Consider the following 25,346-nt stretch of genomic DNA (forward strand, 5'->3'; position numbering starts at 1 on the left):
TCGATACTGAAATACTTGAATACTGTAATGATTTTTCTTTGAACCTTTAGGTTCTCCTGAAAAGAAAACTGAACACTCTCCAACTCAAAAAAATATCACTGCAAATCCTACCAAAAACGGAAGCACAAGCCCAATATGCAAAGATCAGCGGGCTGTAAAGAAAACCTCAGAGAATCCGGCAGTCCGGGGTCAAGTGCAGAAGGGGAATGATGATTCTGAGAGCGACTTTGAATCAGACCCCCCTTCTCCTAAGAGCAGTGAAGAAGAACAAGAGGACGAGGACGCTCAGGGAGAACACGGGGACTTTAATGATGAGGACACCGAGCCGGAGAACTTGGGTCACAGGCCTCTGCTCATGGACTCTGAAGACGAGGAAGAGGAAGACAAACACAGCTCTGACTCAGAGTATGAACAGCCTAAAGCCAAGTGTGGAGACCTGAGCTCCCTGCACAGAGACAAACCTGCTGGTGGGCGGAGCCCAGCGCGTGACCCCCCACTCCTCTCCCCTGCCCATTCTCCAGCTGATGCCCCGACTCCCGGTCAGGAGTTCGATGTGTTCGGTGCTGTTCCCTTCTTTGCAGTGCGCGCCCCACAGCCGCAGCACAGAGGGAATGGGAAGAACCTCTCCAGGCCGACTTTTCCGGAGCAGGAGGACTTTGATGTGTTCACAAAGGCACCCTTCAACAAGAAGGTGCAGGACTGGCCCGCGGTGGGCTCCGACACCCGCCCCCTGCCTGCGCGGCCCAGGAGTGTAGATATCTTTGGCTCCACCCCCTTTCAGCCGTTTTCCACATCAGCCGCGAGCCTAAGTGAAAGCAGGGAGGATGTTTTTGGGCTCGTCCCCTTTGAAGAAATAACTGGGAGCCAGCAGCAAAAAGTCAAACAGCGCAGCCTGCAGAAACTGTCTTCTCGACAGAGACGCACAAAGCAGGACATGTCCAAAAGCAATGGGAAGCGCCACCACGGCACACCCACCAGCGCAAAGAAGACGCTGAAGCCCCCCTACCGCACCCCTGAGAGGGCTCGCAGACACAAAAAGGTGGGCCGCCGAGACTCACAAAGCAGCAGTGAGTTCTTAACCATTTCAGACTCCAAGGAAAACATCAGCGTCGCCCTGACCGACGGCAAAGACAGGGGCAGTGTCCTGCAACCCGAGGAGAGCCTGCTGGACCCCTTTGGTGCCAAGCCCTTCCATCCGCCCGAGTTGTCGTGGCACCAGTCCCATCAGGGCCTAAGCGACATCCGTGTTGATCACAATGCCATCCTGCCCGGGAGGCCAAGGCAGAATTCAGTACATGGGTCATTCCATAGTGCAGACGCGTTGAGAATGGATGACTTCGGTGCTGTGCCCTTCACAGAACTCGTGGTGCAAAGCCTGGCTCCACATGAGTCCCAACAGCCCCAGCCAGTGGAATTAGACCCATTTGGTGCTGCTCCATTCCCCTCTAAACAGTAGATGCTCCAGGTGGACTCGGCAATAACTCCTGTGGTCAAAAAAGTATGAATAGTTTTATGAATCTGGAAATTTGATTTGTATAGTTGTTTATATAATTCATTCTTACAGGTTAGTCAGAATTGTCGACTTTTAAGTAAACCAAATGCAAGTTTCTGTACAGGGTATGCAGTGATGCCCGCTTCAAGCAGGAGGCCTAAATGGAAGGGTCCGAGGTGCAGCTGTGGGGCTTCCTGGGAAAGCAGGTGTGTCGCCACTGAGAGACAGGAAAGCTTATCAAGTGCACACCCCAGGTCCAGCGCTGGAAGCCAGGCTGAGGGTTTGCCCCCGGGAGGAAACAGCCTGGAGTGTGCTCTTCAGTCAGACGCTTCTCTGTAACGCAGGGCCAGAGGGACTGACTACCGTGCCTAAAACTTCTGCATTTTTCAAAACAAGTGCCATTAATAATGGACTCTGTAATGATAACTATATGAAATAATGTATATATTAACTCACTTTAGCCCTTCTACGGTATATACATCCAAACATGTATATGATAATATATATGTAGTTTTTATTCTGTCAAAAGTAAATTTTTAAAATATGGAATGCTTTATAGAAGCCTAGAACAAAAATGTAAAGAGAAGTATCTGGCATTTGAAAAATGTAAAATAATGATACGTCAAAAAGAAAGCAACATTTGGTACTTTAGAATTACGTTGTTTTTGCCAAAATCTTTACCATTATGTCCCTGATGAAGCTTATTGATAAAAAGTGGGAGGACAGGTTATATAGAAGTTTAATTTCAGGAAAAGGCTAGCTGAAATTTTAAAATTTTAAGGTGTTTACAATGTAAAATCATGTTGGATTTACTAATGTACTTTATTACACCACCGCCCTTATCCAACACTCCCGAGTCACAAGCAGCTCCTTCCTCCAGGCTTGGGGGTGGGGCAGTTTGACTTCAGTGCTCCCACAGAGACAAGCCTTAAGGGACGCAGGCCTCCTGCTGCCAGCCCCTCTGCACCCACAGCCAGACCTGCAGTGGATGTCAGAACTAGATCCTGGGACTGGGGACCTCAATTCTGCTAGGTGATTGCATCATTAGTGAAAAGAACCAAGCTACCAAATTGCCTTTTAAAGAACACCACTAGTCATAATTAGAAACTTGAAATTTTGTAGTAGTCGTGTTGAATGGTAGCAGTTATAATCAGTTAATGTGAACACACTATCTGTGCTTCTTGTGTCTCTGTCTTCAGTTACAACTGCCTTTGCCAGACTAGCATTAGAAGTTTCTAGATTAATAGTTATTTACAAAAAGGGGTGGGAACTTTATCACCGTTACCCTCCTTGCTTGCTATATTTTAAGTTAACTGTCTTTGCCCCCAATTAGTGGATTTAATGAGTAATCCTATAAAAACCTCTTATATTTTAGTGCCCTGATAGGATAAATTATTTGCTTACTTTCACAGTTTGGAACTTGGAAAGAAGCAGAATATATAACTGAGCCACAGTCATTCTTATTGCTTCTCTTCTGTGAGCTCAGGGGAAAGGTGGGCGGAGAAACAGCCCAGCATTACGTCACCACCTAGACCTGCTCTGCACCACTTCCTGCCCTTGTGCCAAAGGCAGAGGCTGTGTTTGCACCTTTTTCTAGTTCTCAGGTTAATTAATACTGCTAATGCAAATAGTAGTAGATCCTTTAAACTACAAAACAGATTCAGTGATGCTTTCTTTTCAAAGCGGTAAACTCATCAACTGCACAGAAAGAGCTCATCTAGAAGGTAGTCAGTGAACTGATGTGGTCTCCTAAGATGTGAATATGAAATCATAATTTTACTTGCCTTTCAATGCACTGAATAATTTGAAGGGATTCACTGACACTTTGGCTTATGCTGGATAAATTCTTAGGAAACAACTCTGCCACAGCTTAAAATGTTTACATTGTCTCCTATAGCCCAGCCAGGTGACATTCCTCTTTTGAGATCAGCTCATTGGACAGATGGAGCATTTCTCTGGAGGTCCAGTTGGGCAGTTCCTGTGTCTTCAGTCTCCGTACAGCTGAGCCTTAGGTACTTAATTCCCTTATGAGAATTAAGCTGCCAAGCACAGGACCTAGCACATAGCACTCACTGAAAGACTGGCTGTTATGGGATGGCCCCGTTCTGGTTTAAGGAATGTCATTTGGGTGTGCACTGTGCTTCTAAGTATGCAAAGTAGTCCTAAACCTGTTAAACTTGAACATCAAAGGGAAGTCACGTTAGAGACCTCAAGGATCCAAGGCCAAAGCTGTTTCTTAGAAGCTTTACTAGCTTGTTAACTCTGAATCGTCTTTTAAAGAGTGAACCATTTGCTTAGCTTCCATAACTTCAGTAAAACATTACTATGACAAAGATCATCATCTATGGCATTGAAGAATGCATCCGCCAAGACACTGAAGTTGCTTGGTGTATAGTTGGCGAAAAGGTCTACTGTAAGCTGGGAGAAAATGTAACTGACTAGGATATTAAGAACTGAGTGTCGCGCCCCCCCCCCCCCCATGTGTGTACTTGGGCATGGATAGGAAATCACTTGGATCTCAGCTCTGTGCACCCTGCGGCGTTTAACAGGGTCTGACTACTGCTGTCATCTTGCTGGTGGAGCCCACTCTCCTGTGCTGGTGTGGTGGGGCAGCCACTCCGCTGGGTCATCTAGGTTTGAACGTAGATGTAGGGGAGTCTGGGTATGTCTGTTTAGTATATGTAGAACATGCAGTGAACTTGGTCAGCTTTTCTTTGTCTTTTTTAGCAAAACTAGTCAGCAATTTAGGTCCAGTTAATTGAGTTGACAGTCTACTGTGAGAGATGAGGTGTCTACTGTGACAATAGCGAATGACTGTTGCAAAACTTTTGTACTCAAGTGTGTTTTCTACTAAGATAAAAAAGACACACGTGCGTGCACATCACAGCTCTCTATTAGGGAATTAATGTGAATTTAAAAATGGCAATCATGTCTGTTTGTTTTTTTTTAAAAGAGCATCCACTCCTAGAGAGGGTTTACAGAAGCCACTAAAAGGAAGAAGTAGATGGAAATACAGAGAGGGCTGAGTCTGTTTTAGGGTTTTTTTTTGTTTTTTTTAATTTTAAAATTCCCAGTGCTACTTTCAGAAGAGAACTGATTTTATTACTATGTGCTTTTTGTGACTGAAAAGTCGTCCAATAGAAGGAGTAGTAGCCACTTGGTTTTTCCTTTTGTGGTGCTGGGAACCGAACCCAGGGCCTTGCACATACTAGACCAGCGTTCTAGCGCTGAGCTACATCTCCAGCCTGGAAGCTCCCTTTTAATTGCTGGCGAACAGCTTTAAGTGCACTTTCTTTGATTACACTTCCAGTTTTGTTAAACTTGAATTTTCTGAAGCCTTTTGTGTACCACTAAGCAAATAACTTTAATCTTTAAAAAAAACCGGATTTATATCTTTAGTTATGTTTCTAATTGTTACAAAACATACTTGTTAAAGTAACTTAAGCCCTCAAGTGTAGCTGGGAAACTTATGAAATAGAATTCAGTTGCTTCCCCATACCCAGTTAAGCACTAATTTTATTACCTTACTGCCTTTACATTGCTTAGTCTCGAATTCTGTTCACTATTCTGTTTGAGATTTAAAGTTATTTTCTTACTGTATTTATCATACCTACTGTTTTAATAATCTGCCTTCTTTAAATGCAATAAATCCCAAGTGGATTGCTTATTCTTTATAATCAATGCCTTTGGAGTTTTTTTTTTTTAATTTGTCTCATTAAAAGTTTCATTATAAAATTCTACTTAGTTCTTTCATTCTCACCATAGAGTCTGTCTCCATTATGCACTCTGCTCTCAAGAGTTCATGGTTCAGGATTTAAAAAACTGCACTTGGCCTCATTCCTCTGCAACATTTCCTAGCAGGACTCCTTCACCAACAGTGACTGGAAGGTCAGAACACCAGGTCTTAGAGTGCCTTCTGAATTAACTTGTCTGGCATCGTTTTTAATTTGTAACTTGTTTTTTCAACTGTAAAAGGCTGTTAGCATTAACAATATTTGACTAAGTATTTTAGCTCCTGACTCTGTCAGAAAAGAGGCTTTGGCATCTCCATGAGATGGCCTGTGTATTAGATTGACGACAGAGTTGTAGTGTTATCTGAGAATGAATATTCCACAGTCTGCAGTCTGGATTGGTGCCTTGTGACAGTTCCTCAGTCTTGAATAAGGTTCATTTGATTTGGTATGAGTGGACTTCTGTTTTGAAGTAGTAACCAGTGCAAAGCAGTCACTGTTTAGATTTGGTTATAGTTAATCTCTCTAAAGAGGAACATATAGTGCTATTTGAGCTATTTATTTTGAATAATTCCTGTTTAGGAAAGGGCAATCAAGCATCACGTGTGGCACCGTTAATTCTCATATTCACAGCACGACCTTTGAAAACTGTTGCATGTTAAGAAAGCACATAGGGCTGGCACAGCTGGGATTACCTGCACGCCAGGCAGCAGTCTGATGCCACAGTAGTAGAGCAGGATGAGGGCCTTGGTGGCTGTTCACATAAGCTGGGCAAGGGTACAGAAGTTCACTCTCCTCAAGGGGGCCCTACTGTTATTTCTCTCCTTTCAGAAAAAAGTTTTCAAGGGTAAGTTTCAGTTCCAGATCATTCATCACAGCACAGACATACAGTAAAGTCTCGGGACCTGAGTGCTAGAGTGTCTACATTTCTCATCAGTGTAGATGTTGCAGTGACAGTGCATACAGAAGACCCTCCTGCCCTTCCCTCACGGCCGAGCTACTTCACACTTCGAGTGTGGACTTAGAAGAAATGATGCTTTTTGGGTGGGTGTGGAACTCCTCAGAAACTGGCAGGAATCCAGAAGTGCAGGCCTCTAACACAGGCAGGGGATATCTCTAGGACGTACTTGACAAGTGGAGAATTGCACAGCTCTAGGCTCTGCAAGCACAATCTTCAAACTGGATCCTCTGTTCAGGGGATCATAAGCTGTGACAGTCCCTGGCTCATCATTTGACTCTAAAATGTGATTTAGATCTGTAATGCATCATAAAGAATGACAAGCAGCCGGGCGGTGGTGGCGCACGCCTTTAATCCCAGCACTCGGGAGGCAGAGGCAGGCGGATCTCTGTGAGTTCGAGGCCAGCTTGGGCTACCAAGTGAGTTCCAGGAAAGGCGCAAAGCTACACAGAGAAACCCTGTCTCGAAAAACCAAAAAAAAAAAAAGAAAAAAGAAAGAATGACAAGCAGCCCACGTTTAGTAAACCCCATTTATTTACATATGCACACTTTGCCATGCAGCTACCAAACTGCACCTAGTATAAGCCAAAGAGATGAGCAGTGCCTTGCTGTTTGAAACTGGCTTTATAGAGAAAAAGGACTGTTTATTGAGTTAACTGAATCTCAATAATTTATAATTTAAAACAGCCAGAGATAGTTTAAAAATGTACTTTTAAAGTCTTAGCTTTTGTAGTTTGTATATAGGTAAAAGTAAGACTGACTTTTTAAAAAAATACTGTAGTTGGAAATACAATTTTCAACCTATTTTAATAAACTGATAAAAAACAAAAATAAATATACATTATTACAAAGCTCAGATTTGTAAGCAGTTGTCAAATATTCTTTAATGTGATAATTAAACTTTTTATCAGTAGTGTTATGCACACAGTAGATGGTCAATAAATGCTGAAATACATAAGTGTTTATAGTTGACAACAATCCACAGTCAGTCATTCCTTTATAATAAATACATTATAAAGATAAAAGACGAGGACAATAATTATAATATCAAACATTTTCAGAGAATACAGAATAACTGTCCCTACAATCAGAATTATTCAAAGAAAAGTTATTTAAAAACAAAGTATGCTCTTTTTATGTGTTACAGCAATTATTACAGAATTCATGTACAAAAAGAAACCAGGCATTTCAAGAAAGTAAAACTTAGAGGGCTAGGCATGGTGGCACACCATGGGAGGCAGAGGCAGGTGGATCGCTATGAGTACAAGGCCATTCTAGTCTACATAGCAAGTTCCAGACCCACCTAGGCTGAAACTTCTTTTGAGAAGAGTTCAGAATAAAAATGGCTCCACACCTAAAGTTACTGGACTTTCCTCATTTTTTACTTAAAAACTACTTAGTATATTTATTCTGGCCAAAATGATAAAATGTGTATTCAAGAGCAACATAAGCCAATAATGGATTTTTTTTTGAGAAATATATTCAACTTTTGTTATGTCCAGATCATCTAAAGTTGAGCATGAATTGAATTTGTGTCCTAAGATACAACAGCCACTTTCAAAGTAGCATTCCCTCATCACTATGGTTATGAAATGGTGGCCTTCACTGAAGCCACTGGGAAAAAAATTCTGATGTACTAGCAAGGGAAATTTTAAATTCCCAAACCACTACACTACAAAGAAACACCCTGCAAAGGCATACACTGAGCATATCAATTTTCCTAATACTGAATGTACAAAGTGCATTTAGGGAATAAACATCAACATAAAGAAAAATTTTATGATATATTAGTTAATTCCATTTTCCTGAAAATATGCCAGTATTTAAAACAGCTTATGAACTTACTAAGAAACTTAGGTCATACCTTATATTTCAGTGGACAACGGAAGTTTTTATGAATATTATGAATGATTTAATTTATGCATTTAGAAAGACCAAGGAATAAAAGTTATGCTATCTGACAGGGCAGCGGGATCTACAATTAACAAGACTAATGCTTCAGCTCTGAAGTGTACATGGTGTTTATATACATGTTTAAGTTGTCAATGAAATGTTAGTACAAGTATAAGCAGGCCTGGAGCAGCGGTGAATAATCTCACTATCAAATGAGACATCTGCATGACTTCTAAGGCTTACGGTTCATTCACGGTCAAGACAGGGCCACTCAGATCTCATGGCCTTCAAAGTAGCACCCATAGAGTTTTGAACTCATCATCATGAAACTTAGGACTAGAGTTAGAGATGAAAGTTCTTTGGGAAAGCTGGAATCAAAATTCACTGTCAGGAATCTGATATTTAATATGGAATTAAATAATATTTGGAATAAAATTAGGTAGCTGATAATTTGGCTATCAGACCATATGTTGCTCCGTCATGTCCCTAGTTTCCAACCTAATATATTTTTTAAAATAGCAATGCATGTTTCTTTTCTCAATACCTTTCTCAAAGGAGGAATTAAAATTTTTTTTGTTAGCAAACTTAAAAAAAAAAAAAAAATCGAATGTTCCTAAGGAGAAGAGAAACTGGCTAGGGGAAATGATTCAGGGGCCAGTTTCTCATAAGCTGTACAGGAGGAAGAGTGTGATTATTCAGCAGCACACTGAGCTTGGAGTAGCACAGGCTATAGCAACCCTTGCCTTGAAGAGGCAAATTTGGTCATTTAATGAAAATGTCTCCTATTAAAGTAAGCATACAGGATGCCTCCATTTATTACAGACAGGGGCTGTTCCTAAGAAAATGAAGCTGGACTTATGTAGAATGCACCCCATTTTTAGAGTAGTCTCACACCTACATCCACGTCTCAACATGTCTCACTTTTACCGTCTGCACAAACGTCAAATCATAGTTGCAAGGGTCAAACAGTTCTTACTACAGATCCAAGTATGTGTCCCCATTTTTATAAACCATTATGACTCATTAAACAAGAAGAAAAGGGGAAAAAATAAATGGGAACCTTAGAAATAATGGGGTCTAAACCCCCCACGGCATATTGCTCAATGACTGGATTCACCAGGTGGCCATACCTGAACTTAGAGGTGCGGAACATAGTCAGGGCAAGGCTTGCTATGTCTGTACTGCATGACATACACTGTTGACTGGTGCCACCAGTATAACATCACTACTGCAAGGATGTGCCAGATCTGGTGGCTTGATCCGAGGTAGTTTAGCTGTCCTGGAAGGGAGAGTAGAAAGAAAGGCTGACACTATTATTTCAGTATTTAGAGACAAATACACTTCTACTTCTGGCTACAGATTGACTACAGATTAATTCAGATTCAAATCTTTTTCAAGAGGGTGAACTCTTATTAAGGTTTTATTCCTTAAGTATGCAAGTGAATTTCAGAAATGCTGTTCCCAACTGTTTCTAGGAGAGATCAGGTGTGTTTGGCTGGTATGGCCTTAGACCCCAACTTTATTTTTAAAATGTAACTTGTGAGGGCCAATGAAATAGCTTAGGGTGTAAAGGCACCTGCCACCAAGCCTGACGGACCCACTATGCCTCAGATCCACAGGACACAGAAAGAGGGAACCCGCAGTGGGAAACTGACCCTTGACAGTTGTCCTCTGACTGCCGCATGCACATTGTGGCATGCAACCCACCCCCCAAGAGTGCACACGTGCAAGCACACACGCACAATAAATGTGAAAAAAAATTAACGTAATGTTTATTTTCATGAATTTGATCCTTTTTTCCCATGTCTCAACATATTTGGTAGAATGGGGGAAAAGTTTCGGATGGAAGGCAAGAGACAGTGGTGATCAGGGCATGATTGAGGTATGAGTCTGCCGGAGCAGATGCACTGTATGGCTCGATGTGACCCTGGTAGGAGCACTTCTGCACAGGTGGGAAGGACTAATTAATCGTTAATACAGGGAGCTTTCTGGTGTTTCCCGGTCACCAACAACCAGAGCCAAGACAACTACCAGCTGCCCCTTAGCATCCTGCCTGCGATGGCGGTGTTGTGTAAATATCCCTAAGCTCACTTTTTCTTAAAGTGTGAGTCAGCAGGATTCCTCCTGGGCAGGCTCTCAGTCTTTCGATTGACTCCAATTGAAAGCCTACAGATTCATTAAAAAAACAAAAAACAAAAAACGACGAAATATAAAAATTGCTGTCTTGTAATAAATAGTCCACTGATGAGCATGCAGATCTACGGATCCACTGTGATACATGTTTGTTTTGTTTTTGTTTTTGAAGATGCAGTCTCACTATGGAGCCCTAGCCGGCCTAGGACTGTGTAGATCAAGGTAGGCTTGAACTCACAGCGCTGCCTGCCTCTGCCTCCCTAGTGCTACAATTAGAGGCGTATAACTTTAACTAGAGCTGTTTTTAGTTTTAAATTTCTTACCCGCTATTCACAGTCTACACTGCCCATGCTTCTCTCATCCGTGGGTGAAGGTACATACTTAACATTAGAGACTACCTTTCCTAAGACTTCAGCTTGTCCAGTGCCCATCCTCCACTCTCTGATGTCTCTGCACTCAGCCATACAGCTACAGGGACACATTTCATGCTGAGCTCACCCTGGAGAAAAGCTATGTAACACATGAACCTTTGCAAGTGTTAGAAAAGACAATTCCTTCTTTTTTTGGTTTTTTCGAGACAGAGTTTCCCTGTGTAGCTTTGCACCTTTCCTGGAACTCGCTTGGTAGCCCAGGCTGGCCTCGAACTCACAGAGATCCGCCTGCCTCTGCCTCCCAAGTGCTGGGATTAAAGGCGTGCGCCACCACCGCCCGGCTAGAAAAGACAATTCTTAAAAGCTGGTTTGAAAATGGTAAGGCTAAAGCCACATGGCCGTTCTTACATAGTACAGAGTAATTGTACTTGTGTGCAATAAAGAAATAGAATTCTATATGAATGTAATTATTTTTAATTTATTTTGCAGTGCTCAGGATTAAACTCTGAGCCTTGTGCATTCTAGGCAAGTGCTCTCCCACTGAGCTAAAATGATACAGAAACCTACCCAAATTGTGCATTTTCAGTGTGGGGTTATGTGCTGATTATGTTCTCATGTCCTGATGGCCACACACCCAGGTTCTCACTGCATTCCATTTGTTCTGGAAACTCAGTGACGAAAAGACAATGCTCGCAGGCTCGTCCTCTAGACTGCCTCCTCTCCAGAGCATGTGAAGAAGGGTCCCAAGCCATCTCTAATTCATCATGGAGGTGATTCTTCCTCTTAGGGGAACACGTGAACACAGCCCCACTCCCTGCAACTAATGTCAGCCCTCCACATGTGGGCAAGTCAGGACTCAGCATGCCCACAGTGCAATGGACATGCCCTGGTCTTGGAAAACTACCTTCATACCCCTGCGTCTCCCCTGACTAAGCACCACGGAAGTGATTTTTAACCCTGGAGGGAGGGACGGATTTGCAGCCTAGATTGAAACCGCGTCTTGATTCAGTTTTCCAAACTTAAGTCACTGTTGTAAGTTCTCTAAGTGTTACTCTTGAGTCAGCTTACCTGGACTTCACGCTTTCCTTTATTTAAACCTGATACTTCTATGACCAAGATTGTGCCGTCACTCACTGAGTGCTTACTGCCCGCCTGGGACTGTGCTGTTCCAGGGGTGCTGTCATCTAACCCTCATGGGAACCCCGGAAGAGAAGCACTCCAGCTTGTTTCAGATGTGGAAGCACAGCTTGGTGAGCATGGGCCACGACTAAGGGGCTCCTGTGGCTTTGAACTCGGGCAGTCTAACTGCAGAGTGCAGTGCAGGAGAACACGCTTTGGAGAAGTTTGCCCACCGTACCCAGTGTCTTCTGGTGTTTTTCACCAGAGCCCCCCAGTGCTGGACTGAAGAAGGGAGATCTTCCTCCTGCCGAGAGTAGCGCCTGGGTACCCTGGGGCAGTGAAGAGTGTTCACCCTAGCGGTGTGTGAGGAAGCTCAAAGCCAGACTGCTTGCCTTGAGCTGCTGTGCAGAATCTGTGTGAGGCACACAGGCCCCTCGTATCCCGAAGGATACATTCTAAGAGCCCTCATGGATGCCCAACACTGCAGAGTACTCCATCCTATACATACATAACTACCTTTCCTATAGGACTACCGACAATAATGTTTAACTACAAATCAGCTCTAGGAAGAGATTAAAATATAACAACTATAACATATAGTGTGATAGAAGTTTTGACTGGTTTTCACTCTGGAGCGGTTTCCTTTAGACAACTGAAATTACAGATTGAGCCCTGACATACAGAAAAGTCGCTCTACGCCTGTCTTCTTCTTACTGTTCCTGTGTTCTTGCTTCTTGCATTTCTTACTTTATGTATCCCTGCATATAAAAGTTACTCCCTAAGAACAAGGTGGTATGGACGGAGGAGCATGGGAGCTAATGCTAGTGCCCCATGTTAAAAGGAACAGGGACCAGGAGTCACATGATCCTCAGTCACAAGCTTATAACTGTACAATAGTGTCAACCCCAGCCTTGGGGGTTGACACTATTACTGTGAGGGTGGTGGGAAATGTCTCTAAAGCCCCTTGAAATTTAAAGTTATGTTTTCTTTCTTTCTTTGTTGTTTTATAAGACAGGATTTCTCTACACAGCCCTGGCTGTCCTAGAAGTCACTATATAGATCAGAACTCACATAAATCTGCCTGCCTCTGCCTCCTGGGTGCTGAGAGTAAAGGTGTGCACCATCATGCCTGGTGAAAAAGTTATAGATATTGCTTAGGAATAGAAGAATCATTCCATAATCAATACTGAGAAACAATCTAAATTTTGATTCTCAGAAGCATTTACTTCAAATGTGTTTTCAGAAGAAAGCTACAAAAGCATGGTGAACAGGGACCTACCTGGAAAGTACCGTTCTGGAACTTTGGAAATGTAGAAGAGGAAAGCCAGAAGAGCAATCACATACATCACTATTACTCGGGGTGCGAAGTCCTGGAAAACAAAGAGTGTTGGCTTAGATTTTCCCGGGGCTACTGAGATCTCCTAGAGCTCAGAGGTAGGATTTAAAGACTGCCAAGTCTCAGTTATCCTGCTGATGGTCTCCTGTTCTCATCTCACAGGAAGAGGTCCACAGCAATGGAGCGTAGTGATGGCCTAAGAGGCCAGCTACTTATGGAGCTTGAGCTGGTGACAGTCCCGATACTGCCCAGTCCCTCTACAAAGTGGCTACAGAGTGTCATGTGTGCAGAGCCCAGTCAGGAGGGCTCAAAGACAGAACGGCTCCCCGCACCCCAGAGAAATGCCTGAGCATTGCTACTGCATCTCACTGCTGGTGTATGGGCCTACGGGTCTTCCCGACCCTAAAGCACATGTACTGTTCCGAACCCTGGTTACAAACCCACCACATTTACCAGTAGTTCATGTAAGAAGTGAAGACAGCTTCTCTCTTCCTTTTCAAGTATGTGAAATGACCTTGGCCTTCTCCAACTCTGTATTCATCAGTCTGAGGTTTCTAACCATTCTAGAACACACCTTTAACCATCTGCTAGGCTTAACCCACCTGGAAATCTCATCTTTAGGAGGGGCATCTCTTCCCAACTTAAAAAGTGAGAGCTTTTGAGTGCATTTCCTCAAAGAGTCCCCTTCGCTTCCTCACTGGAATCATGGGCGATCTCACTAGAATTCTATTTTCAGCACCACTCTCTTTTTATGCCTGTTCTCTATCTTAAGTCTTGTGAATAGAGGAATATTCAAATTTTCCTAAAATCTATCAACTCTCAAGTTCTTGTTCTCTTTATCATTTTACAGCTGACTGTAACTTACCACTTCTAAAATTAATCACTTCTGTATCAGCTACCAGTCATTCTTTTCTAACTGGAATTAAATTACAGATAGCAGCTTCTCATTCTACTGTCTTATTCTTGGGGGCCCCAAATACCAGAGAAATGGTGTCTTCCTACATAGCAGGACAGCTGTGTCCCCTCCTCACTCATACCGGCTCTGTTACCTTCCTGCTCTTATGAAGAGAGTCCGACTCTCCCATGGTGGACCACGCCACTCATCCCACTCGGTCACAATCCACCTTTCTTCTCACTGGTTTATCAGTGTTCCCTCTAGGCCACAGTGAAAGCCGGCCTCCTGACAGGCCTTCCTCTTCTAGGCAGCAATTCTCCTGAAGTGACAACTGACTCCACTGAAGTCCAGACAAGCGGCGCTGTGACAAGGGAGACTCACACCAGCTTTCCTGGCAGATTTACTTAAATATGTTCAAGCTCTCTCTCTAGCACACACTTGGAGCCTTTATAAAAACTTCTACGAACACAGAAATCTGTGTTCCTCAGGAAGACAGAGCCCTACTGGAGTCCTTCCTCTCACATATCGCCCGTCTCCACAGGATCTGGATCAACAGAATCAACAGCTCTTCCTCACTACTCAACCTACTATTCTGGGTGGGTTGAGCACCCTCCTCATGGTCCAGCTACTGCCAAAGATTTATCACCTGTCTCCAACTCTATCCTCTACTTTTATTTATATCCCGTACATATCTCCGACTCAACATGTCCAACCATAACTTCTTCAATTCTTCATCCCTTACCCTCAAAAGAAACCAGCTGCTCCCACTTCTGTACCCCGTTGTCTAGGATATCATCACTAGCGCAGCAACAAAACTGCAAACTCAGAAGTCCTCCCCAGAAATGACATGAGTACTTACATCCTGAGACGGAAAAAGAATGATGTTATTTCATACAGCGACTCATCAGAAATGAGTAGAGACTAACTTATGGTTTTGAAGGTATGCTCATTTATACAGCTGCGAAAACTGTGTTTCCATGTGCAACTAAAAACATGCTCCCAAAGGATTCAGAGCTACCCACATGGCCTCACAACACCACTTTAAGGGAGAAATGGAAATGAAGGACAGAAAAATGAGGAAAAATACTGACCATACTCAGCCTACCTGTACAATAGGAGCACTGATTCCTCCATTGAGCCAAACCCAGTGAAGAGTAGGGATCACGCCATACCCCGAAACAGAACAAAAGATGATGGGGCGGAGCCGCTGCCACTGTTGTGTGAGGTAATTGGGATGGATCTGTGCGAAGAACACTGCCAGGATCATTGCCAGCACGGTGATCAGGTACACTTGCCGCCAATACTAGAAGGAAAGGAGGACAGTCATCTGGGCTTCCACAGCAGACATTGCAAGCTCTGCTTACTTGGCTTTAATGTCCAACAAGGTCCCCCATCCTCTTCTAAAGAATGTTCCACACGAATGCTAAGTTTTTAAACAGTTTCTTAGGATGACACCCAAAACTGAGAGTGAACTGGTAAAGGACCACACTTCTCCGTACAACAGCGTGTTCTGACCACCTGAGCTATGCAGGGCACAAGACAAGTGCTGTAGGAACAAGGCTGCCTATGGCACGGCTCTCCAGGGGCTGTGTGCAGACTGCGGGAGGGCACCTTGTGAGCTCGCTGGTGTAACGGCAATGCTGTGACTGAGTCACAGACAGAATGCTGAGGACCACGGAAGCAGAAGAGACAACATCTCAGCCTGGAAACACACACAGTGTGTGGGGAGAAGGCGCACAGAGGGCCAGGGAGGTCTGGAGAAAGGCGGCCGAAGGAGAGACTAAGACTGAGCTCTGCCACACTGCCACACTGCTGAAGAACAGGATGGACGCTGGGTGTGGTAGCAAGGACCTGGAACCCCAGAGTGTGACAACTGAGGCAGAAGTTCAGATGACAGACAGACATCAGGAGAGTCTATTCAAACAGGGGGCAGGGCTGGGATGAAGCGTGTGCTCGTGTGTGTTTGTGTGTGTGTGTGTGTGTGTGTGTGTGTGTGTGTGTGTGTGTGTTGCCACAGTCCAGGGCGAGGCCTGCATCTGAGTGGACCCATACACAGGGAAGGGAGGCTTGGGCAGGGCACACTCTGTTCACAAAGAACTACAACTCTGAGCAGGTATGCTGCTCCTGGAGGAAAAGCATAGTTTGGGCTCTGAAAAAGAGGTAAGATGAGAAAAGGAAAATAAAACAGTATAATGGGACAGCAAGGTTGATGGAACTTCTTTTTCACTGTTTTGAGACAGGGTTTGGCTGCGTAGCTCAGCCTGGCCTGGAAGTTGAGATCCCTTGCCTCCCCATCCTGGGTTACACAATTCTATACACATGCTGCTACATTCTCTGTGTGCTGTATCTGCGTACTTACAGTCATACTTTCCCCCAGAAAATTAACAAAATACTCTGGAACCGATAATAGATATTAGAAATCTATTAGAAAGTGAAAGTGAAGTTTGTGCCCGAAGCATACATTCACAGATTTAAATGACCGCAGGAAAACCCAAATCCTATATAAAAGATAGAGTGTGAAAGTTCTAAACACTTACATTATTACAGTAAAATGCATAAAATACTCCCGAGACATAGCAGCCCAGTATTCCAATAGAAATCCCTGCATAATCCAATGCCATCCATCTTCGACAAGTCTTTTCTGACCGATGACAGGAGAAGAGATGATAGCCCACTGAGCAGAGCATACAGACCTACAAGAGGAAAGGCAGACTTTAAGAACAAAGTGAGACAAACAGAAATCAGAGGAACTCATAAATGCTCTTCTGAGATACGGTTAAGATGCCAGGCTTTCAAGTCAGGGACACTTTAGTTCGAGTTCTAGCTGTGTACCTCACCACAGGGCAAACTGCCACTAAGCTTCATGGGTTCATCAGGAAAATGGGGACCACAATCACTAGAAACTTGAAAATTATAATTATTTTAAAATATAAGACTGTAAATAAACAGCAAAAAATTATACAATGAAAATATGTTTTTTTAATACAAATCCTTTCATAATACCTCCTAAGGCTACTCTGATTCATGACTGAGTTTATTTTCCTATCAGTCACTAAATTAACATAAATCCCTTAATAAAGATTGAAGGATACAGAATTGTATACTGCAAAAAATATATGCCCCTCTCATTCAATCTATTCCTTAGAGTAACTACTGATTGCTGTGGGATATCTTTCTGTATGCTGTGAATATGTGTGGCTCCCATTGGATAATAAATAAAGCCGTTTTGGCCTATGGCAAGAAAGCTTACAGTCAGGTGGGAAATCCAAGCAGAGATACAGAGAGAAGAAGGGCGGAGTCAGTAGAGACGCTAGCCTCTGCCAAAGGAGCAACAAGATGCCAGCAGACGGTGACGCCATGGCCACGTGGCAACATATAGATTAATAGGAATGAGTTAATTTAAGATGAAAGAGCTACTTAGCAAAAAGCAGAAGCCATAGGCCATACAGTTTGTAATTAATACAAGCCTCTGAGTAATTATTTTATAAATGGCTACAGGACCAGAGATGGGAGAGACTGCAGAGCAAGGTAGGACCGGAGAAATTTGCAGCTACAACTGATAACATATTATATGTCCCTGTAACACGTATGTTCTAAGGACCTGTGATACTTATGTCTACACATGATAAATACTTTAATGAAGTGGACTTATTATAATTCTAGTCTATAATGTGCTTTCCTCTTCTTGATGGGAGACAAAGTCTCACTAAGCAGCCTGCATTGGTCTGAAACTAAGTAAACCAGACTGGCCTGGAACTCAGAGGTCCCCTGCCCCTGTATCCCTGGTGCTGGGTTTAAAGGTATGTGCCGCCATAGCTGGCTACAATTTGCTTTTTTAACTTAAAGACTACAGTTTACTTCTAAGTCAATATGGCTTTATTATATCCATGAAAAATAAAATGTCTATATTTTCCAAATTGACAGCAAAGATGTAGACAGCTGTTCTGAGGACGTGTAAGGCAGGGCAGAACTTCTCTGACCACTAAGTATCTGTTGTGTGTTATGGCACGGAAGGGGACATAGAGGTGAAACTTGTACTCTCCAGGAGATTTTTGGAGAAGCACTGCTCTAACAAATTCTGTAGAAGAAGTCAGTGTAGACCATAAACCACCAAGGGAAGCAGGCATTGGCCGTGTGGGAGCACGTGGTGTATCTGCAGGTGTACCCGGCAGAAGGGAAAGAGCATCCCGGAAGGGCTGACGCTTGAGCTGCATCTCAACGTTCAGCTAGCGCTCATCAGGGGCATTAGCAAAGTCTGTACATTTTTCAGGGAAAGGGGTCCATAAAGACAAGTCATATAATGAAAAATATGAAACCAACGAAGAATGGAATGCGGCTTTCTTTATGCCATAATTAAAGCGACAACCCAATGAGGTGTTTTAACTTTGGCATTATAGCCCATGTATGAAACTTCTGAGGATATGAAGAACACCTTTACAGAGGTGTAGACAAGCTGAAAGGTTATAAACACAGCCCTGGGGAACACGAGTTTACCAAGTCGGTGACAATGGCAGTGGAGAAAATGGGACTGTTATGAAGCAGGCCCAACTGACAGATGTATTCTGAGCAGCTGGCTGCTAAGACAGTAAAATGGAATCAAGTTATTTGTTCATGGAGCAAGCCTAACCAGCTTGCAGAGATTCAGTGTCCATGTTCAGTAATGACACACTTAACCACAGATTTAGTTCATCTGCTGTCACAGATCTTCACTGGCCTGTGGCTTATGACTCTTAAGCCACCACAGTGGGCTGGCCCAATTCCATGTACCAGCTCAGTTGAGTTCTCTGGTTATCCCTGTGCTTACATGCCATAAACCTGGAGAGCACCATGGTGGAACTGCTCACTGAGAGAGAAGAAGGATCTCCCTGTCACAGAGAATGGTGCACAGTAGCCAGGAGAGGCGATCTGAGCTCGGATGCACTCACTGGACAGGCAGAGAAGAGGATGTTAGGTGCACAATGTCTATGACCACCGTTATGTCCAATGTGGCCACCTGTGGAAGTAGGGTGCCAAGTGACTTGAACTTCCTTCATAAACTCTGATCTGCTTGAATTTCGACATGAGTATATAGTAACTGATAGTAATTATAAAAATCGGTAATAAACGGTACCTCGTTGTGAAAAGGGGAGTTTGAGGGAGAAAAACTATGGTATCAAAAGGAAAAGAAAATTCATCAATAAAGCACCCCAAGTTCTGAAGGGAAAACCTGTACTCTGTGTGCTCTGTTTGAAGAGCTGTGTGCTCTTGGTAGGAGTCCCTTGAGAGATGGACATTTCTGGCAAACCTGGTATGTTTCAGATCTCATAGAAAGCACTCTATGGCATGTTGCACCATCAAGGTGGGAAGGTAATTACAGTGACATCCAACACCCACCAGTGCACTGATGGGTAACAGTGTGCCATGGTAGCCTTGCTACTGCCTGCCTCTCCTTCCTCTTCTACCACCCCAGGGTTCACATGGACAGACGAACACCTCTAAGTCCAGAAAGCGGAAGCTGTTTGTTCCTCCTGGGCCTTTACACAGCGTTTTTCCTGTTTCAATGTCCAGATTTACTTTTCTACCCTCCCACATACATGACTCGATCTCACTGACATGCTTATTCTATTCCGCCTTACATATTACTGCTGCAGTATCACTTCCAGTATTTCAGGGCCTAGAAGTATATAGGGGCACTAAGTAATACTCATTAAACTAAAATTGAAATTACTAAAAAGAAGATTTGAGATGTTTCTAATATGTTTCCCTTTAGGACCAATGTTTTGAGCATAATGACAAGGTTCTAAAACACAAGCTGCAGTAGAAACATTTATGCAGTTAGTTTATAGATTTTTCTTTCCAGCTGGGCAGAACAGGTTCAAGTGCAGAGTGCTGGTCTGTGTCTGTCAGGAGGAAATGTGATACTAGCCTTTTCTTCTCATTTTCATCTTGCTCTGTCTTATGTATTTTTTTAATTATCAAAATGTCAGTGTTCTTATGGCCCTTAATTATTTCATGCTTTAAAATGATCTTTTTGAACACTCTCATTTCCAATGGTGCCCTGCCTACATAATACGCTTCGGCAATCAGTCGTGCTCAGAAGTTATGGGAGTAACTAACCACTATCTGACTGGATTTAAGGCCCACTCCATAATATAGAACCTGTGTCTGACATTGCCTGGGTGGCTAAGAACCAGGGACTAGATAGGCCATGGACCTAGGGGAAAAAAATCAGATACTACTGTTCTGCTTAGGTAGCAATATAATTATTCCTGACAACATTCTGCTATACCCATAGATGAGTGTTTTGCTCAGCCATCATCAGAGAAGCTTCCTCCTGAAGTCAATGGGAATAAATACAGAGACCCACAGCAGACAATATGCGAGAGTGAGAGACCTTGGAACGTCCATTCTAAACGGGATGTCTCCATCAAATCTCTCTCCTCAGGGTTCCGGGAACCCTGCAGAAATAAGAGCCAGAGGGGATGGAAAACACCAAGGACTGTCTTTCAGACACAACAGGACTGATGCGCATATGAACTCAGAGACTCTGGCAGCATGTACAGGGCCTGCACAGGCCTAAGCCAGATGGAGATCCAGCACTGAGAAGAGGAAGATATGATCCCCCATCCCTAACCCAGGAGCTATCTCCAAGTCACAACACTCACAATGGAAAAGTTAGTTTTCTCCAAAGGAGTCACACTGGGCACCCAAAAATCACTGAAAGGCAGCCCCCTGGCCAGCAGCAGATGCCGACACAAAATGAACTCAATGGTAACTTTTAGAGATTTTTTTTTTTTTGTCTTACAATGCCTTGTTTGGGCATTTTGTACCTTACTGGTCTTTTGTTTATACACTATGGTTTCCAGTGTGCACGGGAGTGTGTGTATATATATTATAGTTTCCAGTTTTGTGTTTGATGGGTTTTCCATGTGTGAGTGTGTGTGTGCACCTCTGCACATGGATGTGCTTCTCTTGCTTTTTTTCCCTCCCTGTTTGTTTTGTTCTGTTCTGTTTTGTTTATTTGATTGGTTTTTAAAGAGAGAGAAAGAAGGCATGAAGTTGGATGGGGAAGTGGGAAGGCTCTAGGGAGAGGTGAAGGAGGGCACATGGTGATCAGAATATACTGTCTGAACAAAAACCCATTTGGTTGTTGTTGTTGTTTGAGACAGGGTTTCTCTGTGTAGCCCTGGCTGTCCTAGAACTCCCTCTGTAGACGAGGCTGGCCTCTAACTCACAGAGATCCACCTGCCTCTGCCTCCTGAGTGCTGGGGTTAAAGGCTTGCGCCACCACCGCCCAGCACAAAAGTCTATTTTCAATAAAAAATAAATAAGTGATCTGTTTGAAAATTAGTAATTATTAGCTTTAAAGGCATTTCTACAGATCCTAGGAAAAACGCAAGTGTAATGGAACTAATAAATACAAAAGTTACAGATGAATGCAAACAAAATAGAAGGGAAACCAAGCAAGGGCAAAGGGACTAAGGAAACGACACTGAGGCTTTGGAACAGGAGCTCCGTGGCAGCGAGGTATGTCAGCGCGACAAAGGCAGGGCGGGGCAGTAAACACAAGGCACACATGTATTCTAAACAGGACAGAGAAGGAGTCTTTCCAAACAGGTTTGCAGTGGATACTACAGCCAAACTCATATCGCAGTGTTCATCTTACAGCCAAGATATCTACCAAGATAAAGAAGCAAGGCATGGTGATACATGCCCATAATCCTGGCATTTCATGAGGGAGGCTGAGGAAGGTTCAAATTCAATGCCAGCCTGGGCTACATAATGAGAGAGAGAGAGGGGGGGGGGGCGGGAGAGGGAGGACACGAACACAGTTCCCACCATCTTTGAAATGTAGTGGGTTTCAAATATGGTATAATAATAACTTCTAGATAGATGCGAGCAACAGCTTTTGTGGTGCTTATGCTACGTTGTCCCATGTACCCTTGGGGGTTCTTCACAGTGGTAGGTCCGAAGTCAAGTCACCTGCCCAAGCATGCCTGACCAAAGTTCCCTTCACCTTGGTGTTTGTGAGATGACTCACCTGGAAGCAGAAAAGACAAATGGAGCAAATGACAAAATCTTCTCTGGATGCACTTGCTGATGGCAGCACGGATGTCATGTCATATATTCCCAGGGTGAAGAAGAGAAAGAAACCCAGCAAATGACTCCAGATGTTTACTGTCTCATTGGATAAAATAAACAAGCTACAAAGTAAACAAACACACAGTTCAGAGTCTCATCGGCTCAGAGTGTCAGCATTCTAAGGTTGGGGGTTTGGGGGAGTGACTTGGCCTCAGCCCTATCTGGGCCTTTCTAAGATCAGCTGTACTATTTGATATTTCTGTCATTGTCTCCCATTTGCACTAATTCTGGGCCCTCCAGCTTTTGGTGTCCAGCTCTCAGTGTTCTCACTATGTCTTTCTTCCTATTGCATCACTTTTCTAAGCAGAGCCCTTGCTCAGATTGCTCACTGTCTACAGAAATGAAGTATGCAGACAAACACTGGATGTTAGCTAGAAAACTGTCAGGAGCAGCTACCAGAGATACTGCTCAGTGGAAGCTGAGGCATAAACGTAAAATACCTCTTAAGCACTTGTTAAACACACACACAAAGTTCAGTGCATCTAGGGGAAGCAAAACACACACAGATTAACCCACTGGAAAGGTCTTGAAGACAGGCAGACAATGCCAGAGGAATTTTGCTATGCAAGTTCTGAAACCTGTTTCTAGGTGGCATGAGTTCACTCCTTTTAGGAAGAAAGGTGACTTTGTGTATAGGTACTGTTTGTCCTCTTAAGATGTCTTGGCAGCACAGGCTGGTAGAGGGTCTATTACCCTGACCACGCATCAGTTTCTTCATCTATAAAGAAAAGGAGTTGCATTAGATGTTGCTGCTTGCTGCCAGCTCTATCTCAATTTTGGGAAACGGTTCTTCATTTTTACCACAAGGTGATACCATGACTGGAGATTTAAATACTCTTGCATGTCTCTAGTAAAATCAATTATTTTGTTAAACAAAAGCCTTGACTGTTAATGAATCAGATTTGGGGGGGGTAATATTTAATTATTCTTGTTTTGTGTCTGTGGGCTTTTCGCCTGTATGTATGTCTGTGTACCCCACGTGAGCCTGGTACCCGCAGAGGCTAGATGTCATCAGATCCCCTGGAACTGGAGTTACAGATGGTTGTGAGCTGCCATGTGGGTGCTGGGAATCAAAGGCAAGTCCTCTTGGAGGGTGGCCAAAGCTCTCAAGCCCTGCGCCATCTCCTCAAATCTGCAGCAGCCCCCACGGTTCTCACATCGTTAGTGTTATAAGGCATACACAGTGAAGTCTCCAATGATCACGAATAAGGTATATCTTGTATCTGGAAACACAGACTTTATCTTGCTTATCATCAAACACAAAGACTATCTGTAACTGGGGGAGGAACTAAAAGAACATTCTAGACACATCTAATTACAGGACTGTTTTGGCAATCAACACTACCTTCTGCCTATTGCCTCAGAAGTTTTCATTTTATGAAACCCAGTATAACCTGATTAACTAAACACACTCTAACCACATCCCTTCCCAGGAACAGATTGCAGATAGAACGGATGGACACACAAAACCTCTCTTCACATGCACAATCTGTCCTGGAGACTGTTGAAGGAAAGGAGAAAAGGCAAAGACCCAACCTGGATAAGATCAATATTGTAGGAAGAATATCCCCAGTAAAGGATAAACTATTATTGTCAAAAAAGCTAGGCACTCACAAATTCTGTTTATCTTCAAAACCAACAGAGTAACTCTCGCTAAGAGTCAGGCTTGTTAACCTGTGTCTGTCTCAACAACTCAGTATCTCAAGTTTTATAGCCTCGAGATTTGGACTCAAGATATTAGAATTCAGAGGACCATTGCTAGGCGAGCACAAAATATTTACAGCAGTTCGCTGGTGGCCTGCCCTTCTCCATCTCCAGAGCAGGGCCTAGCTCTGATTTCTCAGGCAGTTATGAACACAGGGCACTGGGGAATGAAGAAGCCGTAATTAGGGCTCGAATTGTGACATCCACTTGGTCATCCATTCAAGTACCAATACTTCCAAGGTAGCACAAAAAGGAAACAGAATGGGAAAACACCACGTGGGGAAGACCAACAACCAGACGTGGTCGCTGCTTGGACGCTTCAACAGCTTACATCTTGGAAGCAGCATGTGCCATTCCAGTGACCTGGAGTGCTGTTTTGGACTTACTGCTTGCATGATGACTTTAGTACGAACAGTGACTTCGGAAAGTGGACTACTCTGAAAACTAAAAGCAAGTTTTTTATTTCCTTTTTTTTTTTTTTTAAAAAACAGGTTTTTGGGACTCTGGTTTTAAAGACCTAAAACAACAAATCCATTTTGTGCAGAGGCTTTCGAGGTGTTCTGTGGGAGGCTGGCTGCCCTTTCAGCCTTCTTTGCCACAGGGCTTTTCTTTCCTACACAGCATTTCCCACAACGACTATTATGTAATAGTGTAATTATCTCTTTAGTGTCTGCCACTTATGCTAGACCTTTGTAGCTTCATGGGAACAAGGGCCATGCCTACCTTTGGCAGGATCTGGTTATAGTGCCTACCACCTAGTAGAGGTTCCATACACATTTGCTAGATGCTTGAAGGAATCAAGGCTTCCCACATACATATGCATAGCAATGTGGACTTGTCTGCTATTATACGGGCATTCAGCTGGCCAACACGTCTGAATTCTCACAGTGCTAGTCTAGAAACAAAGCTCAGGTATACACAAAGCAAATAAGGTTCGGCCATTGTCAGTGGGGTAGACTGAGTACCAAATGGAATAAAGGATGTAAAAGCGCTTTGTAAACAGCAAAGGGCTACTGGGGACGGCAACGATGACCACTTAGTATCATGATTTCGTGGATCAAGGAACCCCGGAGAAGAGACAGGGCAACAGAAAGATGAAAGGGCCCAGAGGTGAGGCAATGATGCGCACAGAGAAAAGCGGAGAAAGGCGGGGAGACGAGACAAAAAGCGTGAGAGAGGACGCGCCGCGCAGAGCAGCCACTGTACCTTTTGATACACAGCCTGGAAGGCAGGTAGGCCCGGTAGCCGTCGGTGATGTAGGGGTTATCTTTGAGGGACACCGGGATCTGTTCATAGGTGTACAGGCGGATGCCGCGGGGCACCAGGACCGGCCAGTACTGGTAGCTGCCCAGCTCGATGTAGTGCGCGCTCTTCAGCAGCTTCTGATGCATGATGCCCCGGCGCCGGCCCGGCCCCGCCTCCCCGGGGAGGGGGCTTCGCCGCTGGCGCCCCCGCCCCGGAGCCGCCGACGCTGGGCCAGGTGCTTCTGCCCGCCGCTGCCCAGACCGAGCCCCGCTACACACCACCGATGCCTCGGCTCTGGCCCACCGCCGGCGTCGCAGCCCGCTCTGACGTCAGCGCGCCGTGCGGCCC

At 44.0% G+C, this 25,346-nt stretch overlaps 2 protein-coding genes across 3 annotated transcripts in view; one reads left to right on the top strand and one right to left on the bottom strand.

Annotated features, from left to right (window-relative positions):
- The window catches only part of Bmp2k (BMP2 inducible kinase), a 106,143-nt gene extending 103,997 nt beyond the window's left edge, over positions 1-2,146 (top strand). For both annotated transcript variants that reach the window (XM_059274702.1, XM_059274703.1), the window contains one exon: positions 51-2,146. In XM_059274702.1, the coding sequence (XP_059130685.1) occupies positions 51-1,456 (1,406 nt within the window). In that variant the 3' untranslated portion in view covers positions 1,457-2,146. The remainder of the gene's footprint in view (positions 1-50) is intronic.
- Paqr3 (progestin and adipoQ receptor family member 3) lies at positions 286-25,320 on the bottom strand. Its single transcript, XM_059274704.1, has 7 exons — positions 24,960-25,320; positions 21,949-22,111; positions 16,466-16,621; positions 15,034-15,231; positions 12,977-13,067; positions 9,205-9,353; positions 286-1,484 (listed from the first exon to the last, which is right to left on the bottom strand). Exons 1-6 carry the CDS (start codon positions 25,142-25,144, stop codon positions 9,211-9,213), a joined length of 936 nt encoding a protein of 311 aa, XP_059130687.1. The 5' UTR covers positions 25,145-25,320; the 3' UTR covers positions 286-1,484; positions 9,205-9,210.
- Between the last annotated feature and the right edge of the window lie 26 nt (positions 25,321-25,346).

This window comes from Peromyscus eremicus, chromosome 10, assembly GCF_949786415.1.
Source record: "Peromyscus eremicus chromosome 10, PerEre_H2_v1, whole genome shotgun sequence".
NCBI lineage: Eukaryota > Metazoa > Chordata > Mammalia > Rodentia > Cricetidae > Peromyscus > Peromyscus eremicus.

Excerpts from the sequence above, each read along its gene's own strand:
- Paqr3 (XM_059274704.1), bottom strand. The coding sequence starts at position 25,144 with ATGCATCAGAAGCTGCTGAAGAGCGCGCACTACATCGAGCTGGGCAGC. Across the intron at positions 22,112-24,959 it reads TCCAGGCTGTGTATCAAAAG|CTTGTTTATTTTATCCAATG; the intron begins GTACAGTGGCTG and ends TTTACTTTGTAG. Across the intron at positions 15,232-16,465 it reads ATGCATTTTACTGTAATAAT|TATTGGCGGCAAGTGTACCT; the intron begins GTAAGTGTTTAG and ends CTTTCCTTCTAG.